Source organism: Pseudorca crassidens, chromosome 2 (assembly GCF_039906515.1).
Source record: "Pseudorca crassidens isolate mPseCra1 chromosome 2, mPseCra1.hap1, whole genome shotgun sequence".
Taxonomy (NCBI): Eukaryota; Metazoa; Chordata; class Mammalia; order Artiodactyla; family Delphinidae; genus Pseudorca; species Pseudorca crassidens.
Window position 1 is genome coordinate 16042781 of NC_090297.1, and position 18627 is coordinate 16061407.

At 36.9% G+C, this 18627-nt stretch overlaps 1 protein-coding gene across 19 annotated transcripts in view; it reads right to left on the bottom strand.

Moving 5' to 3' along the window:
• EIF4G3 (eukaryotic translation initiation factor 4 gamma 3) overlaps positions 1 to 18627 on the bottom strand; it is a 365407-nt gene that overhangs the window by 145671 nt on the left and 201109 nt on the right. For all 19 annotated transcript variants that reach the window (XM_067722978.1, XM_067722985.1, XM_067722940.1 and 16 more), the window contains 2 exons: positions 11488 to 11585; positions 8804 to 8926 (listed from right to left, as the gene is read on the bottom strand). In XM_067722978.1, coding sequence (XP_067579079.1) covers positions 8804 to 8926; positions 11488 to 11585 — 221 coding nt within the window. The remainder of the gene's footprint in view (positions 1 to 8803; positions 8927 to 11487; positions 11586 to 18627) is intronic.

An 18627-nucleotide genomic window follows, 5' to 3' on the forward strand; every position in this document is an offset into this window, starting at 1 on the left:
AGCTGCTAATCAATCAATGTGATACACAACATTAAAAAACTGAAGAATAAAAACCATATGATCATCTCAATAGATGCAGAAAAAGCTTTTGATAAAATTCAACATCCATTTATGATAAAAACTCTCCAGAAAGTGGGCATAGAGGGAATATACCTCAACATAATAAATGTCATATATGACAAACCCACAGTTGACATCATACTCAATGGTGAAAAGCTGAAAGCATTTCCTCTAAGATCAGGAACAAGACAAGAATGCCCACTCTTGCCACTTTTATTCAACACAGGTTTGGAAGTTCTAGCCACAGTATTCAGAAAAGAAAAAGAAATTTAAAAAATCCAAATTGGAACGGAAGAAGTAAAACTGTCACTGTTTGCAGATGACATGATACTATACATAGGAAATCCTAAACATGCTACCAGAAAACTACTAGAGCTCATCAATGAATTTGGTATAGTTGCAGGATACAAAATTAATGTGCAGAAATCTGTTGCATTTCTATACACTAACAACGAACTATCAGAGAAATTAAGGAAATAATCTCATTCACCAACGCATCAAAAAGAACAGAACATCTAGGAATAAGCCTACCTAAGGAGGCAAAGACCAATACTCTGAAAACTCTAAGACATTGATGAAAGAAACTGAAGATGACACAACAGATGGAAAGATATACCATGTTCCTGGATTGGAAGAATCAATGTTGTTAAAATGACCATACTACCCAAGGCAATCTACAAATTCAATGCAAGTCCTGTCAAAATACCAATGGCATTTTTCACAGAACTAGAACAAATAATTTTAAAATTTATATGAAACACCTAAGACCCCAAATAGCCAAAACAATCTTGAGAAAGAAGAACAGAGCTGGAGAATTCATGCTCCTTGACTTCAGACTATACAAAAAAGCTACAGTCATCAAAGCAGTACAATACTGGCATAAAAACAGACACATAGATCAATGAAACAGGATAGAGAGCCCAGAAATAAACCCAAGCACTTACAGTCAATTAATCTATGACAAAGGAGGCAAGAATATATAATGGAGAAAAGACAGTCTCTCCAATAAGTGGTGCTGGAAAAACTGGACAGCTACATGTAAAAGAAATAAATTAGAACACTCTCTGACACCATACACAAAAATAAACTCAAAATGGATTAAAGACTTAAATGTAAGACCAAACAGTATAAAACTCCTAGAGAAAAACATAGGCAGAATACTCTTTGACATAAGTTGCAGCAATATTTTTTGGGGATCCACCTCCTAAAGTAAAGAAAATAAAAGCAAAAATAAACAAATTGGACGTAATTAAACTTACAAGCTTTTGCACAGCAAAGGAAACCATCGACAAAATGGAAAGACAACCTAGTAAATGGAAGAAAATATTTGCAAATGATATGATGGATAGGGCATTAATACCTAACATATGTAAACAGCTCATACAACATGACATCAAAAAAAAAGCAACCCAACTAAAAAGTGGGCAGAAGAACTGAATCAAAAAGAACACAAATAACAAATATTGGTGAGGATGTGGAAAAAAGGGAACCCTCGTACACTGTTGGTGGGAATGTAAACTGCTGCAGCTATTGTGGAAAATAGTATGGAAATGCTCTGAAAAATAAAAACAGAACTATCATATGACCCAGCAATTCAACTCCTGAGTATATATCAAAAAAAGAAAAAACATTTATTCGAAAAGATACATGCACCCCAATGTTCATAGCAGCATTATTTATAATTGCCAAGATACAGAGGCAACCTAAGTGTCCGTCAAAAGATAAATGGATAAAAAAGATGTGATACACACACACACACACACACACACACACACACACACACACACACACGCCGGTATCTACTGAGCCATAAAAGAGAAATGAAAATTTTGCCATTTGTAGCAACATGGATGGACTTAGAGGGCATTATGCTAACTGAAATAAGTCAGATAAAGACAAATACTGTGTGATATCACTTATATGTGGAATCTAAAAAATACAACAAACTAGTGAATATAGCAAAAAAGAAGCAAACTCACAGATATAGAGAACAAACTAGTGACTATCAGTGTGGGGGGAGGGGCAATATAGGGGTGGGGCAGTGGGAGATACAAAACTACTGGGTGTCAAGTATGTATTGTACAACACGGGAAAATAGTCAATATTTTGTAGTAACTGTAAATGGAAAGTAACCTTTAAAAGTTGTATAAAAATTTAAAAATTAGATCTGGCAGTTTAAAAAGTAAATAAAATTCATTTCTCTTTACATAACCTATATTGTTTCTACCCAAAGAGAGGCCACCATCATTTACTGTCTATTTTAAACGTGTATATGACAGGATGCTTCATTACAGAGGTAACTGTAGACAGGAGGCCAGCAACTATGGCCCAGGGGCCACATGCCTATTTTGGTACTTCCCATGAGATAAGAACTTTTTACATTTTTAAATAGTTGGGGGAATTTTAAAAAACAATATTTCTTGACATATGAAAATTACAGGATACTTAGAAAGTTTTATTGGAACAGCCACAGCCATTCATTTACATATTGTCTATGGCTGCTTTCATGCAACAATATCAGAGTTGAGTAGTGGTGAAAGAGACAGCTGGCTGCAAAACCAAAAATGTGTATGATCTGGCCCTTTACAGAAAATGATTGCTGACCCTTATTGTAATCCACTGAGAGAAAGCCAGAGACTCCAAATAGTTATACAAATATAAGCAAGATGCTGATGTAATTTACTGTTATCATAAGAGGCTATTTGAACGTTTCACATTTCATTATTTATATGTTATATGTAACTGACTTTTCGAAGTCCCATTCAATGACTTTAAAAAGCCATTGTAATAAATACCACACGTGTTTAACATATACAAACCCTGGGGATAAAGAAGTATTGCCCCCAATTGAGAAACATTATGAAGATTAGGAAGTAAAAAAAATAAATGGTACCAGGAAAAAGGACCAAAACATACTTCTTTCATAAATGAGAGAGAATTCTCCTACACGCATTCTTTAGAAAGGTGTGTATGTGAGTGTATGCATGCGCACACATGCGCACACACACTCACATGTGTGGATTTTCCCCCCTGGCATCTATCACATACAAAGCATTGAGAACCCACTGGTGATTAAAACAGAAAAATCCTTAGCTTCTGGAGCTTATATTCTTTCAAGGGAAACATATTAAAGAATAAACCTGTACACACAGAGGAATATTATTCAACCATAAAAAAAAATGAAAGCTTGCCCTTTGCAATAACATGAATGGACCTTGTGGGTATTATACTAAGTGAAATAACTCAGATAGAGAAAGAAATGCCGTATGAGCTCACTTATATGTAGAATTAAAAAACAAAACAAAACTCATAGAAAAGAGAACAGATTGGTGGTTGCCAGAGGTGGGGGGTATGGTGGGAAAAATGGGTGAAGGGGATCAAAAGGTACAAACTTCCAGTTATAAAATAAATAAGTCATGGGGATGTAATGAACAGCATGGCAACTCTAGTTAATAATACTATATTGCATATTTGAAAGCTGCAAAGACAATAGATCTTAAAAGTTCTCATAAATAAAAAATTGTTTTTTGTAACTGTGCATGGTGACAGCTGTTAACTAGACTTATTGTGGTCATTTTACAATTTATACAAATATCATTATGTTGTACACCTAAAACTAATGTAATGTTTATGTCAATTATACCTCAGTAAAAAAATAAATAAATAGAGGGGCTTCCTTGGTGGCGCAGTGGTTAAGAATCCGCCTGCCAATGAAGGGGACATGGGTTCAAGCCCTGGTCCGGGAAGATCCCACATGCCACGGAGCAACTAAGCTCGTGCACCGTAACTACTGAGCCTGAGCTCTAGAGCCTGCATGCCACAACTACTGAGCCCGCGTGCCACAACTACTGAAGCCTGCGCGCCTAGAGCCCATGCTCTGCAACAAGAGAAGCCACAGCAATGAGAAGCCCACACACCGCAACGAAGAGTAGCCCCCGCTCGACGCAACTAAAGAAAGACCATGCAAAGGAATGAAGACCCAACAAAGCCAAAAATAAATAAATAAATAAAAATTTTTAATAAATAAATAAAAAGAATAGACAGAGAGGCAAGCAGAAGCAAGGAGATGAGTAGGAAAGTTACTGTTGTTTAGGGGAGATCAAAGTGGTTTAGAGGATAACAGTAGCAGTGGAGATGGTGAAAATGAGCCAGATAGGACTTGCTGATATAATGGTGTGGAATATGGAATAAAGATTTGTGTTTTTAATTAAAAAAAATTTTTTGGCTGTGTTGGGTCTTCGTTGCTGCGCGCGGGCTTTCTCTAGTTGTGGCAAGCAGGGGCTACTCTCCATCGTGGTGCGCAGACTTCTCACTTGGGTGGCAAGTGAGTAATTCTTAAAACAGAAAAAAGAACAAGAGAGAGTAGGGAGAGGAAGGAAAATATATAGCTCATTTTAAAATTTTAAGTGATTTTACTTCACCACCCCTTTGGAAGTGGACAATTATGGAAGCCTTGCCTATACAGTTGTCCCTCAGTATCCATGGGGGATTGAGTCTAGGACAGCCCGTGGATACCAAAAGCCTCAGGTGCTCAAGTCCCTTATATGAAAAGGTACAGTATTTGCATTTAACCTCCCAGGTACTTTAAATCATTTCTATATTACTCATAATACCTAATACAACATAAATGCTCTGTAAATACTTGCCAGTGCATGGTAAATTCAAGTTTTGCTTTTTAGAACTTTCTGAAATTTTTTTTCCTGAATCTTTTTCATCCCTGGTTATTTGAATTAGCAGATGAAGAACGTGTGGATAGGGAGGGCTGACCGTACAACACCATACACTTATTTTTACCCTGCAGGGTCCAAAATGACTTTCAGGAAGCTGGCACATTTCTTAATGTGAAAACGTTCCTTGTGCCTCACTGCTATCAACAACAGAGATATAGCTGAGAGACTCTGATGCTGAGGGAAAGTAACAAAAATGTTCCCTTCTTTCCAACTTAAATATTTAAGGACTAAAAGGGAACTCTGAGATTACTTAGTATAATCCCTCATTTTACATATCAAAAAATAGGGGTTTAAAGGGCTTCACATTCTGACCCAAGGTCATAAATCTAAGTGACAGAGTGGAGACCGACCAGCATCAAGTACTCTAGTATTCTGTCCATTCATGCACCTCTGTCTGTGTATTATGATCATCTGAATGGGCACATATATTACACATATTTCTATATCTTTAATACATCTGAGATATAAAATCTCAAGGAGTTATTCCACAGATCATTTTAAAACTCAGGAAGCAGGACAATTTTAAATTCAATCTACTCTTCAGGACAAAAACAGAAGCAGCAAAAACATGTTTCTCCTCTCCATTCTCCTCCTCCAATGCAGTTTCTCTCAATTAACTCTTCTTAGCTTGCCTGCTTGCCAAAATCATTCATTATCCCCCTTTTCAAACATCCATGTACACTCCATGTTATGTTTTACTATAAATCCCAGTATCTAAGCTTGAAGAATCACCTCTGATTCTTCCCTCTAACTCCTAGGGGAACCATGCAATGTGTTTACCTGGACAGTACTGGTTTATGCCTGTTGTCCCAGCAAAATGATTAATAGCATCCCCATTCATTTCTAAAACTGCCCCAATTTCGATGATAAATTATAGGGTTACTCTTTTTATAATCCTTACTTAGTAACCAATTGCTGAATATTTCTCTCACTGGCTTCCTCTCCTTCAACTGACTTCCCAATTTATCGCTAGAAATGGTAACAGTCTCCCTTCACTCAATTTCCCATTTCCATGTGCCTTTTTGCACATGCTACCACTCTGCCTGGAATACCCTTCTCTCTCTTTCCATTTTTGTGAATACCAATCTGGGAACTCAGCCCAAGTGGCATCTCTGCTGTGAAGCCTTCAAGACTCCTCCGGTCATTCTCTGTGCCTTCTGAAATAACAATAATTGTAATACTAATAACAGATAACATTTGTTGAATGCTCATTGTGTCCCAAGCTTAAGCAATTTTAAGTATTTATTTAATACTTTTAATAACTCTATATGATATTTATTTCCCTTGTTTTTTAAAATGTGGAAGCTAAAGTTCTAGAAGATAAGTAATTTGGCTAAAGTTACAAAATTCAGTTGTGGAACTAGGACTTGAAACCAAGTATATCTGATTCTAAGCCAAACCTTTAAACCTCTCCCCTGTACTATCTCACCTGTACCAAGTATCATTAATAGGTTTCTGTGATCCAACACATTTGAGCCTGTGCTATAAATATGACCCACTTGGTCGTCTCTGTGCTGTAATAATTCTCAGTATATATTTCACAGGAGGATCGGTCATATATTAGTAAGCATCCTCTGTCTCCCTTGAAGAGATTGGGATGAGCTCAATGATAGGGAAAGGGCTTTGCTATTCACATCACATGCAATTGTGACTCAAAGCAGGTACTCCGTAAGGCCAAAAGCAATACAGTATTTACTATTTAGTCATAAATTCTGAAAAGGATTGTCTCATCTGCAGTCTTACTTACTAAGACTGTGGTCTAGGATCTATTTAGAATTAGGCCAAGGCTACAAACTAGCAGTTTTTAGGTTAAACCTAAAGGATCTTCTTTGGCTGGCATAGTGCTATTTATTAGTAGAATTAGTTGCCGATTAAAACTCGCAGATTGATTTCTAGCTTCTTTTGAAACATTGGGTCAACATTTTTACATGACATAACAATTAGGCATTAATGATTGCTTCCCCTAACCAGAGATATCCTCTCCTACTCTATGTGCACCACTCTCCATGAATTTCTAGAAAATGAAGCCAAGTGTCGGTTGCCATCATCACATTTGCGCTGTTGTTGTTCTTAAGAAGAAAATGAAATATTTCTAGTACATATGTCTGTTAAGAGGCTATTTATTCATTCCATGAATTTCACGCATTTGGAAAGACAACAGATCGGTAAGTGTGGATTTAAATGCAAACTACCTAATAAAATAAACTGATGCTTCAAGACAACATTACACCTCAAAAAGAACTACCAACATTATAATAATTGACTGATGACCTTTATCAAATAAAAATGTACATTTAATGGGCTTTATGATTACACATACATTCGTATTCAGGCCTGGGATCCCTGGGGAAAGATAAAAAGCAAAAGGATTCCTGTGACTAAGGACAGAGAGATAACCAGAAGAGGGTAGGATCAAGCTTGGTAAGATTAAAGAAAAACAAACCAGCCCACAGGGAATTAAAATGCAGAAAGATATACTAATATATATTCAAGTTGAGAATTTAAACACAAATCAACAAAAGGTTGTCAACTACACAGTTGGACAGTAACAATATTTTAATTAATGTGGGAAAATACAGACCAAAATTGAACTGCCCCGATCGACTAATCCTAAATTTTCGCTATAGTATGTTCCCACCTAACAGAGCACATAAGTGAATAACTTAAATGTGTATATGGTGCTTGTCCCATGTTTACGTACAGGGACAAGATTAAGTATAAGCCCTGTTCAATCATTCTAGATTTGGAATATCCCTAGGGAAATAATAGGGAATGGTGAAAAGTCCTATTAACAATCATTAATATAACCTTACAATTCATATATCTAGATGGTTACATATTATACTTAGCTAGATGATGGAAGACTGAGATAAAAGTCAGCCAGAGAGTATCATCGTTTCCAAGTGAAACACATCATTATACAAAGTCCCAAGTTTTAGGTCGACTCAAAATTCACAGATTTTCAAGGGGCTCTAAACTTAGACATCTGTTTGTGAGCTCAATTTTTAAAGAACTTTTTTTAAACCTATACAGTACTACTAAAATCAAGTCAATAGTCTGTCATTCTGAAATGCCTTATATTTGATCATCCATATCACTTGTTCCGTAAACTGGGCTCTGAGAAGTACCTCACCAATCGGCCACAAGAGGGGGAAGCAAGCAGATTCCTAGACCTTAACAACTTTGGTTATGTCTTATATGCTGAGCATTCACTTTAGATATTTTGAAGATTTGAAATCACTCTTCTCCTCTGAATGGTTTAGCAGAATTTAAAGTAACCCCATGATGAAATCAAAATTCTGTCAAACTTGGGGGGGGGGGCGTCCATTTTCTATTATAGTTTGCTAAACCTCAGCTTCTCCTGGAAAGCCTTGATGTCTAAAAGCAAGAAAGTGAACTCTTAGACGATCACGATAACCACATTCTGCAACAGGAACAAAAAGGTGTTTGACATAACTTGTTAATAACCTTTGTAAATAATTAAAGAAGACACCCTGCACTCAAGAAGCTCATTTATGTAGTACTAAAAAGTAAGAGGTATACCTATAATACATTTAAATATGCTCTGAATAACACAGGCAATCATCTCAAACACAGTTCAATAAAAATGTTTAAATTCTCAATTTTAATGTTTATATTATCACAGAGTGTAGCATTTAACCCCTAAGACTCCATATCGAAAATATAAAATACTCATTTAATGATGAGGTTTCCATAGGAATGCAGCTCCTTTTGGTACCATGCAATAATAGTTCATTAGGAAGAGTGGCAGCAGCTATGCTCTGAATGTGAAGACAATACAGAGAAATATTACCAATAAAAAGTTGGAAGTTATAACAGTTTACAAAGAGAAACAACATGTCTGTTTAAATATCATTTAGATATTCGAGGCTATGAGACAACTGACAGAAAGGAAAAGTACAGTCAAGTGGCTACAGAAGAAAGAAGAGCTCAGTAGAGGTTAGTGAACAAAAAATACACCTCATCATCCATCATGGCACATTCTGTCTTACCTGAGGAGGAGTAGGTGTGGATGTGGGTCTCCCTATGGGTGGAGTAGGATTTCTGCTGCCACCTCCAGACATAATCTCCTCTGTTATGTCTTTACCTCCCTGGTTTGGATCTCGAATTCTTATCTATAAGGTTACAAATAAGATGGCATATTTATAGATGGGTGCCTGTGTAGTAGATTTATAGGCATATGATGTATAAAGACGCAAACTGGGAAATCTGTCAAACATCACAGTTGACAATCACCACATCTGACTTGATTTCAATCACGGAACCAGAGGAGGTCATTCAAAAGAATTTAGGCCATTAGCTCTGACTTGAATTAATTAGCCCAACAAGCTAAAATGAAACCTAGTTGGAAAAATTTCTAGGTCAAAAAGGCAAAGTATTAACACTTGTCTTTTAAGCAATGCCAAATTGACTGATTTTATTTATAATGCTTAACATAAGACAAGATTCGTAAAAGAGTTTTAAAATATGGAAGTTACTATCTAAAGTTTTAAAGCCCTTAAACGGTTCTCTAACAAAATGTACACTATCCATATCCTAGGACTCAGAAACAGGGATTTATGCTGCAGATAACCTTGTATATACATGTAAAGATGCTCACTGCAATACTGTTTTTTTCCCCAGCAAAGACACAGAAAGATTCTAAAGGCTGATCGAGAACACAGTAGTTAAAACTTTACGCTACAATATGTGGAACCTAGAAAAATCGTACAGATGAACCGGTCTGCAGGGCAGAAATAGAGACACAGATGTAGAGAACAAACATATGGACACCAAGGGGGGAAAGTGGCGAGGGGCGGCGGTGGTGTAATGAATTGGGAGATTGGGATTGACATATATACATTAATATGTATAAAATGGATAACTAATAAGAACCTGCTGTATAAAAAAAAAAAAATTTATGCTACATCCTTACAATTAAATACCAAACAGCCAGTAGAAAAAATGAGATTGATCTACATGTACTAATATGGAATGACTGTCAAGATGTATTGGTAAATGAAAAGATGCAAGATACAGAACAATGTGTATGGTCTTCTTTTAATTTTCTTGAAGGCTACCTATGCATAGACATCAGTGGAGATGGTGCTATAATGGAGGTGGAGTACTTGGGTCTAGGCCTTCCATCCTGGGACAGTGCTGAAAGCCCCCCTCTGCTTGTCATTAAATCCAGAGCTTATCAAGCTAGCTTTGGCTTCTTGAAAATGTCAAAGAATTCACTAATGAAACCATTTGTATCTGGAAGCTTTCCTGGGAGTAAGTCTTTATTAAGATTGCTACTATCAGCTATTTTTTCAGGTATAGAATCTTATGCTTACTATAGTTTTTTGGGTTTTTAAAAATTAATTAATTAATTTATTTATTTTTGGCTGCACTGGGTCTTCGTTGCTGTGCGTGGGCTCTTCTCTAGTTGCAGTGAGCAGGGACTACTCTTCATCACGGTGCACGGGCTTCTCGTTGCAGTAGCTTCTCTTGTGGCGGAGCACGGGCTCTAGGTGCACGGGCTTTAGTAGTTGTGGCACACAGGCTCAGTAGTTGTGGTGCACGGGCTTAGCTGCTCTGCAGCATGTGGGATCTTCCCAGACCAGGGCTCCAACCCGTGTCTCCTGCACTGGCAGGCGGATTCTTAACCACTGCAACACCAGGGAAGTCCCCTACTACAGTTTTATGTACTGTTTTACAATTCATTTATTCTACTTTCTTCTTCAGTAACATCTATTAATACCGTGTTCCATTTTCATTATTTTCTTTATTAATTTTTCTGCATTCTGAGAGTGTTCTTCAAGTCCAACATCTACCATGCTGTGTCAACATTTCCACAGCAGTTTCTCAACTGTAGTGTCATGATACATTGGCATGTCATGGTTATTATGATGTGTGCACAAATAATTTGTCTCTGATAAAAAAAGAACCAAAGTTCTGAACCTCATTAATTTTTATTAAATGAGAGTACTTGCAAGAGTATTGCTATGATCTCACTCCCACCTATTTTATTTGTGTGAATGTGGGAATCTCTTATAAACATCATTCATTTTGTGTGTTCTGATGGATAAAAGATTGCAAGCCACTCTTCTACAAAATATTCTGCAGTGCGTATTTCATATTACTGTACTCCAATTCTCTTGGGCCTGCCTGAATAGACAGAGGCAAAGTCTCTGTAATTTATTTAAAACAATTACAATATATTTTCTAAATTCTGCTTTCTGTTTCTTAAAATAAATATATTCTATAGGAAAGATTTTTCTTGCTGTCCTTAATACTATGCCCGTTTTCTCTTGTGCTATTTTTCCCCTGTCAATTCATATTTGAATACAGAGCTGACTAGGACTAGAGTTAAAGGACAACAAGGATGTGAGAACCGAGCTCAAATTCCTCCCACTGAGTGAGACTTTAGAAGATTAAAACTTCCTGTTCTGGAGCTGGATGGCATGTTGTCATTTAGCATAGCTAGCTCAGTGCATGTTGAAAATTGATATTAAGCAAAGGGTACTTGCAATGTCTAATTATCTGCCCATACAAATCCTCCAAGTCTAGTGGTGAGGATATAAGGGAGGAATAAAAATTGGCAGTCATTTGGGAACTGAGGTGAATAATTATCACAGCTGTGGGTAAACTTATTTGATAAGTAAATGGACATTCAATTTTAAAGTGAGAAAACTTAATGAAGATGTCTTACTGTTTTTTTCTCTCTCTTGGCTGGAGGGGGCTGCTGCTGCGTAGGCACTATGATAGGTGCTGACTGATACACTGGCTGACTTGGGTAAAAAGGCGCTCCTAAAGAATTAGAAAAGAATGAAAAAAAGCATTCAGTTATTTTGTCAACCACTATAAGACTAGTAATGGCACTGTAAATCTAGACAATTAGTTAAAAAAAAAAAAAAGTAACAGACAAAAATAAGCATTCGTCTTGCTCAGCTCTTTCCCCCAGCTCCCCTCCAGCTACTGAAGTGGTCAAGGAATGATTCCCAAACAGTCATAAGCATCTATCTTTTCTTCAGCATCCACTATAAAAACAACTAAATAAGCAACTCCTGCAGACTGCCACCAGAGTTACTGCTTAAAAAAAAAATCTATCCTGGGGGCCCACTGCCTCCAACCGTGATTCTCAAACAAAGGTTTGTGTGGATATGTCTTGTGTGTGGGTTTGGTCAGGGGCAGGAGAATATATCTCATCATCTTGGGGGTTGGGGTGGTCTAATTCTTCTCCTTTACTTATGGAGAACCACTGCCACCGGGAGCTACCATTTAGGTTTGGCGAATGTCCTACTGTTGGGGCCGATAACAAGCAGCCTAGAGATAAAGTTCAACCACTAGGAATCCAGGTTCCAAACTACATTTTCTACCATTCTCAAACTCCACACCTTTGCTCTAAGCTATAACGTATTCCTATCCCTTGAGTAACATATTCTTATCCCTTGAGTACACCAATCTCTTCAACATTGTTCATGCCTATGACTGTACTGCCCTTCTGCCTGCAATTAACTTCTTCTACCTACCCACCTCAATGAATCCTTTTTAACTTTCAAAACTTTTGACTATTGTTATAATTACTATTAAACCAGAGTGCTTATAGCAGAGGTGGTAAGAAGGGGTGAGATACTGGATATTTTTGAAAGTAGAACCTCCAGACTTGCAAATGGATTGGATGTGGGTGTGAGAGAAACAAGTGTCAAGGAAAATTCTTAAGGTCTGTCTGAGCAAGTGGAAGGATGGAGGTACTATTTACTGTGCTATTTATTTATTTACTGAGATGAGGAAGAGTACAATTTAGGGCAGAAAAATCAAGAGCTCAATTTTGGACATGTAAAGTTTTGACATTCTCATTAGACTTTCAAACAGAGATATCAAGTAGGCCAAAAGAGACACAAGTCTGGAGTCGGTGAATAGGTATCCATTTTGGAATTAGACTATATGGAAGTATTTAAACCATGAGACTGGGTAACTCAGGAAATGAGTTCAAACAGAAAAGAAGCCCAAGGACTAAACTTTGAAGCACTCTATGCTGTTTATTTATTTATTTTAATAGTGACCTTTTTTTGGCGGCACTGCATTGCTTGCAGGATCTTAGTTCCCTGACCAGGGACTCAATCTGGACCCACAGCAGTGAAAGCACAGAGTCCTAACCACTGGATCACCATGGAACTACCAAGGCACTCTATGTTGTTTAGATATGTTGCACAGATATGAAGAAAACCCAGCAAAGGAGATGAATGGTCCAAGAATGGGCAGAGTGCTTAACTATGTCAAATGGTACTGGAAGGTCAATTAAGATTTAGCAAAGTAGAATTCACTGGTGACCTCGACAAAAGTTGTTCGGGTGCGGGTGGAGGTGTGCATCCTCATCTGTCTTCAGAAAATGAAGACAGTGAGTACAGACAGCTCTTTTTCTTAAAAGTCTTATAGGGGGCTTCCCTGGTGGTGCAGTGGTTGAGAGTCCGCCTGCCGATGCAGGGGACACGGGTTCGTGCTCCAGTCCGGAAGGATCCCACGTGCCGCAGAGTGGCTGGGCCAGTGAGCCATGGCCGCTGGACCTGCGCGTCCGGAGCCTGTGCTCCGCGACAGGAGAGGCCGCGACAGTGAGAGGCCCGCGTACCGCAAAAAAAACAAAACAAAAAGTCTTAAAGGAAGCAAAAAAATGGGCTATAGGTGGACAAAAATATGAAGTAAAAAAAAAAACTTTTTTTTTTTTAAAAAGATGGGAATGAAACAATATACCTGTATGCTGATAAAACTAATCCAGCAGAGGGAGAAAAAAAGTGGTAATGTAGGAAAGAGACAAGAGAACTGCTAGAGTAACAGCCTTAAATGGGTACATATATGATGGGTGCACAAGTGATGATTAGCCTTTAGTGGGAGAGATGGATAGCAGTCAAAGTAACAAGAAGGAAAGAAATGTGTATGAAGATAGTTAATACTGGTAAAATCCTTGGTACTTTAGTAAAAAGTCAAATAATGTAGGCTCCATTATCACTGTCATCATCGACATCTTCACCATCCCCACCATCATCATAATAATAATCCTCAAGTGGAAATTTCTCGGAAGCACTATGATTTGCAGTATCAGAACTCTGCAGGTATCAATCAGGTTTCGAGAACCAGATTTGGAAAAGAACTAAACAGGGCTGATGTAATCAGCATGACTAGGATTTGAATAAATTCAAAGACAAAAACACATTAGCTATCCTCTAGTTAGTGAGCAAAGTATTATCAAAACAGAGCTCAAATAAACAATTCTATACTACCATATTATGTCACTAGCTCCAAAACTCACAAAACAAACCCCTAAAATTGGTTTCAAATGCTGTTACACAAGCAATACAATTGGCTCACCTTGCCTTATTTTTTAAGCTAAGTGAAATAAGATCCAAAAGGTAAAACATAACTTAAAAAAAAAAAATCAGATTCTTCTAATGAATCAGTTCTGCATCAACATGATTGGGGCAGAGGCTGATGTATAATATATGCACAATAAATATCAGCTGAATAAACCTGGCAGAATAGGACAATCTCAATATAGTGGGGAGTTAAACACTAAATTAGTAAAACACTTAGTCAACTATGGATCCCAGCAGAGCAGGCCTTCTGCCCTACCAAACAATAGTTTTTTTTTTTTTAATAATCTAATCCAACTTCTTACATAGGCAGGGACATTTAAAACATTTATTTTATTCTATTAAAAATGTGAGTCACTTTTGCATACCATTTATCAGGCAAGTTACTTAATGTCTCTGGAACTCTTATTCATGGAATGAGTTAGGTCTGTCTAGATCAGGAGGCCCAAATTCAGCTTAATACCATTTATTTTGTAAATAAAGTATTATGGGAAGACACCCACAAACTACACTTTATCTACTCTCTATGGCTGGTTTCCCACTACTATGGCAGAGCTGAATGGTTTGGGTTAAAGGTGGGTGTGGGGATGGGATCCTAGTTCTGCAAAGCCTGAGATATTTACTATATATGGTCCTTTATAGAAAAAGTTTGCTGACTCTTATTCTGTATCAGTGGTTCTCCTAACACCAGTCTATATAAAAGGTGCCAATGATATATGGCAAAATATATACAATAATAACCATGAAATACACACACAACTACAGGCTTGCCAACTTGAAATTTTTGGAAAGGACTTTTCCTTTTTTGAAATTATTTCAGTCTTACTCTTTTGTTCTTAAAACAGCCTTCCTATAGGAAATGATACAATAAGTAGCAGTTCGCTTTAAAAGTCTTATTGGCAAAATTTTAAATGTAATAGTCATGTATGTTTCTTCCTTTATTTTCCTTTACTTTATATTTCACTTGCCCAGGATACTGAAAGATCTGGGAACAACTGGTCTAGTCAATATTTAGATTTCATCTCATTGGCAAAACCCCAAGCAAAAACATCACGCAAATAAGTTCCTGAAAGGCAGGGAGAATACCTCAACATCTACATTCCACAGAATACTTAGCACAAATGTCTTACACATTGCAGGTCTTCCAAAACCTTGCAAAACTTTCAATTTTCCATAGAAACAAAGATAAATATAGTGGCTAAATATGCAGGCTGGCACATAAAAATCAATTTATCCCATAATATACCCATAATAATAATGTATTGCCGCTCTGCAAAAATACAATCAAACTGAATTTGAGGTGCCAAAAAAGTTTCCCACCTACACACACTACGGGGAACAATGACTCCCTCAGCTCTTACGAGCTGAACAAGGTGCCCAAGCCCCCATAGAGACTCAGGAAAAGAGTGGAAAGAAGATGACAGAAGGAAAGGGAAATGACATGACAGAGTGAGAAAAAAGGAGAGTATACTGGCTTGAAGTAAGAGAGAACGGGGCCATCTACCACTGTAAATTCTCAATCTTTTTTTCCTTCCTCAACATCACTGCCACCATCAACCACATCCCTTTGCTCCCAAAACTATGTTTTTCATCTTGGGCGATCACCCTCTAGGGTTGGCCTGGAAATAATTTCAGTCTCCATGAGGTATTTCTCATGTTAACAGGCATCAAAATATTTAAGAAACACTGACAAGAGAAAAACTGAAAAGCAACACTGAGCAAATACTATTCATTAGTTATTTTTCCTCAACACTATAGAAACACTGCAAAAATTATACAGAATTCTATGATCCTAGTTACTGAAATTCAATGTAGTTAAGAATATTTTTTGAGAACCACTGTTCAAGGTTTAAACCAAGTAGGGGAGTAAACTGTTAGTATGTAGGAGTGAAGTGCAAAGTTAAGGATGAAGAACTAAGAACTCTGGTGGGGGGGGGGGGAGCCCACCCAACTCACAAACTCCAGCAGTAGAGCAAGAAGGAACAAGTCTTGGATTCATTCCTTGCCAGTTCAGATAAAGGAAGGTCCTCTGCCCTAGAAGAAAGGACTCCTGCTTTGGAAAACAGAAGTAGGATCCCATCCCCACACCCACCTTTAATCCAACCCAAGATCAGGACAGGAGAGATGAAGAGGAAAGGGGAGGCAACAGGATCAGAGGGAAATTTAAGAAATGGAAGTGAAAAGGTAAGAGAAGGGGAGATTCCAAGAAAAGGAAATAGAATGTTTATGGCTTCTACACCATAAGACCAAGGCAATATAGCTGGAGGACCTATAATTGATGGGAACGATTAGATTACAACTTTTGATTCTGATAAAAACATACTAACTAGTGACAGGCTTTAAAACTAAAACATACGCCCAAATAACAAAAAGAACCTAAACTTCTATCAGCAGAGAACTAGACTATGATTTATTCTTAAAATGGAATACTATGTAGCTTGAAATTCTATAGGCAATGAAATGGAAAGATGTCCATGAATATGTCGTGAGATGGGGAAAAAAAACAGGAAGTTTTAGAACATTAAAAATAGTATGTGCCCATTTGCATTAAAAATTATTTAAATATGAATAAAAAAATATGTTTCAATCTGTTAAATCATTATTGCTTTAGGGAGTAAGGAGGGACAAAAATTGGTTATTTCAACTTTTTATGTCCTACATTATTTGTATTTTTCATCAACTTGGTTACTTTCATAATTAAAAACTATCTTAAGATCGTCTTTCTAATCTTAAGGAAACTAGGAAAACAGTGTTTTAATCTAGGTGATGAACTACCTACTCAATGTCTACTGGATCTAGGTAAGAATTTCCTGGGGAAGAAAGAATATCTATCAAAAGGAACAGACATCAACAATATCTGAGATACAACTGCACCTCAATCTATTGCTGTTTTGTAAAAATAAATAAATATGGCTTATATATAATAGAAATAAATAAAACCAAAATGTTATAATACTGTATATACACATCATCAAAATATTTCTCTACTAGTAAACTCATCTATATTGTTTCCATATATACTGCAGCAGTGGTTTCAAGAGCAAGAAAGAGGGCTGGCACAGACTTATAATGATGATATTTTCTGAGTCAAAAAATCATTTATGTGATCCGTAAATAAACAGTAGACTAAAATTCAGTGAGAAACCTTTCAAAATAATTTTGTAAATTCTAAGATACAATTGCATTCCCTTTGCAACATGGATTTGAAAGAGAAATACTGTTAATTTCAGCATGTTTACTCTGACAGATAATCTCATCTTAAAGTTTTTCTATTCAATAAATTCTAGATAACAACAACAGCCAATTTTACACCTCAAAATAATTTTAATTGGATTTAAATTTTCAGAGCAAGCATCAATACAAAGGCACTAGACTTGTGTGAAAACTGTGCCTTAGCTAAGTTCAAGGGATGCACAAGTACCTCAACAGTACTGGCAATATTCTATGTTGAAGCTGGGTAATGTGCATATATTATTTTCCTTTTAAACATATGTGTAAACATGTATTGTTCTGAAAATATCAAGTATTTCTCAGTAAAAATACCACTTAATAAAAAAAACCCACTTAATACCACTTTAATAAAGTTAAATAAACATATATATTTGAGACATTTAATGAACTTTTAAAGTATATCATTTTGAAACAGCAGTTTCACAAGTAACAGAAAGGTTTTCCTTTTCTAAAAGAAGTAAAGCTAGTTAACACTTGGTTGCTTTGCCTATTTCACCTCAAAACCTAAACTAAACCTTCTTGGGTTATTCTAATACCCATCAATTATTCTATAAAGGTTTTTAACTGAGCCACTAATCCCAATGTTAGGAAATAGTTAGTGGATACATGTTTATCTAGGGTGGGTTACCATCTTAAAAGAACAAGTTAAAATTTTAATATGTCCTTGCTGTAATGGAAAAGAGCAATGCTTACTGAATTTTTTTTTAAATAATTATTATTATTTTTTAAATAATTATTTTTTAATTAATTAACTAATTAATATTTTTGCTGGGTCTTCCCTGCTGCGCACGGGCTTTCTCTAGTTGCGGAGAGCAGGGGCTACTCTTCGTTTCAGTGCACGGGCTTCTCATTGCGGTGGCTTCTTTGGTGCGGAGCATGGGCTCTAGGTGCGCGGGCTTCAGTAGTTGTGGCATGTGGACTCAGTGGTTGTGGCTTGCGGGCTCTAGAGTGCAGGCTCAGTACTTGTGGCGCACGGGAGTAGTTGCTCCAACACATGTGGGATCTTCCCGGACCAGGGCTTGAACCCATGTCCCCTGCATTGGCAAGCGGATTCTTAACACTGCACCACCAGGGGGGTCCCCTTACTGAATCTTAAAGTTTAACTGTTCTAGTATTTGCTGATTTTATCACTTATAATTCGCCTTCTAAGGGAAAAAAACAAGTGTGGTATGTAGTAGAAATTTACTGAATAAAATCAGTAATTTTCATTACTCCTTAGTTTAGTTAGTATCGGTTCACACACCAAGTATAAG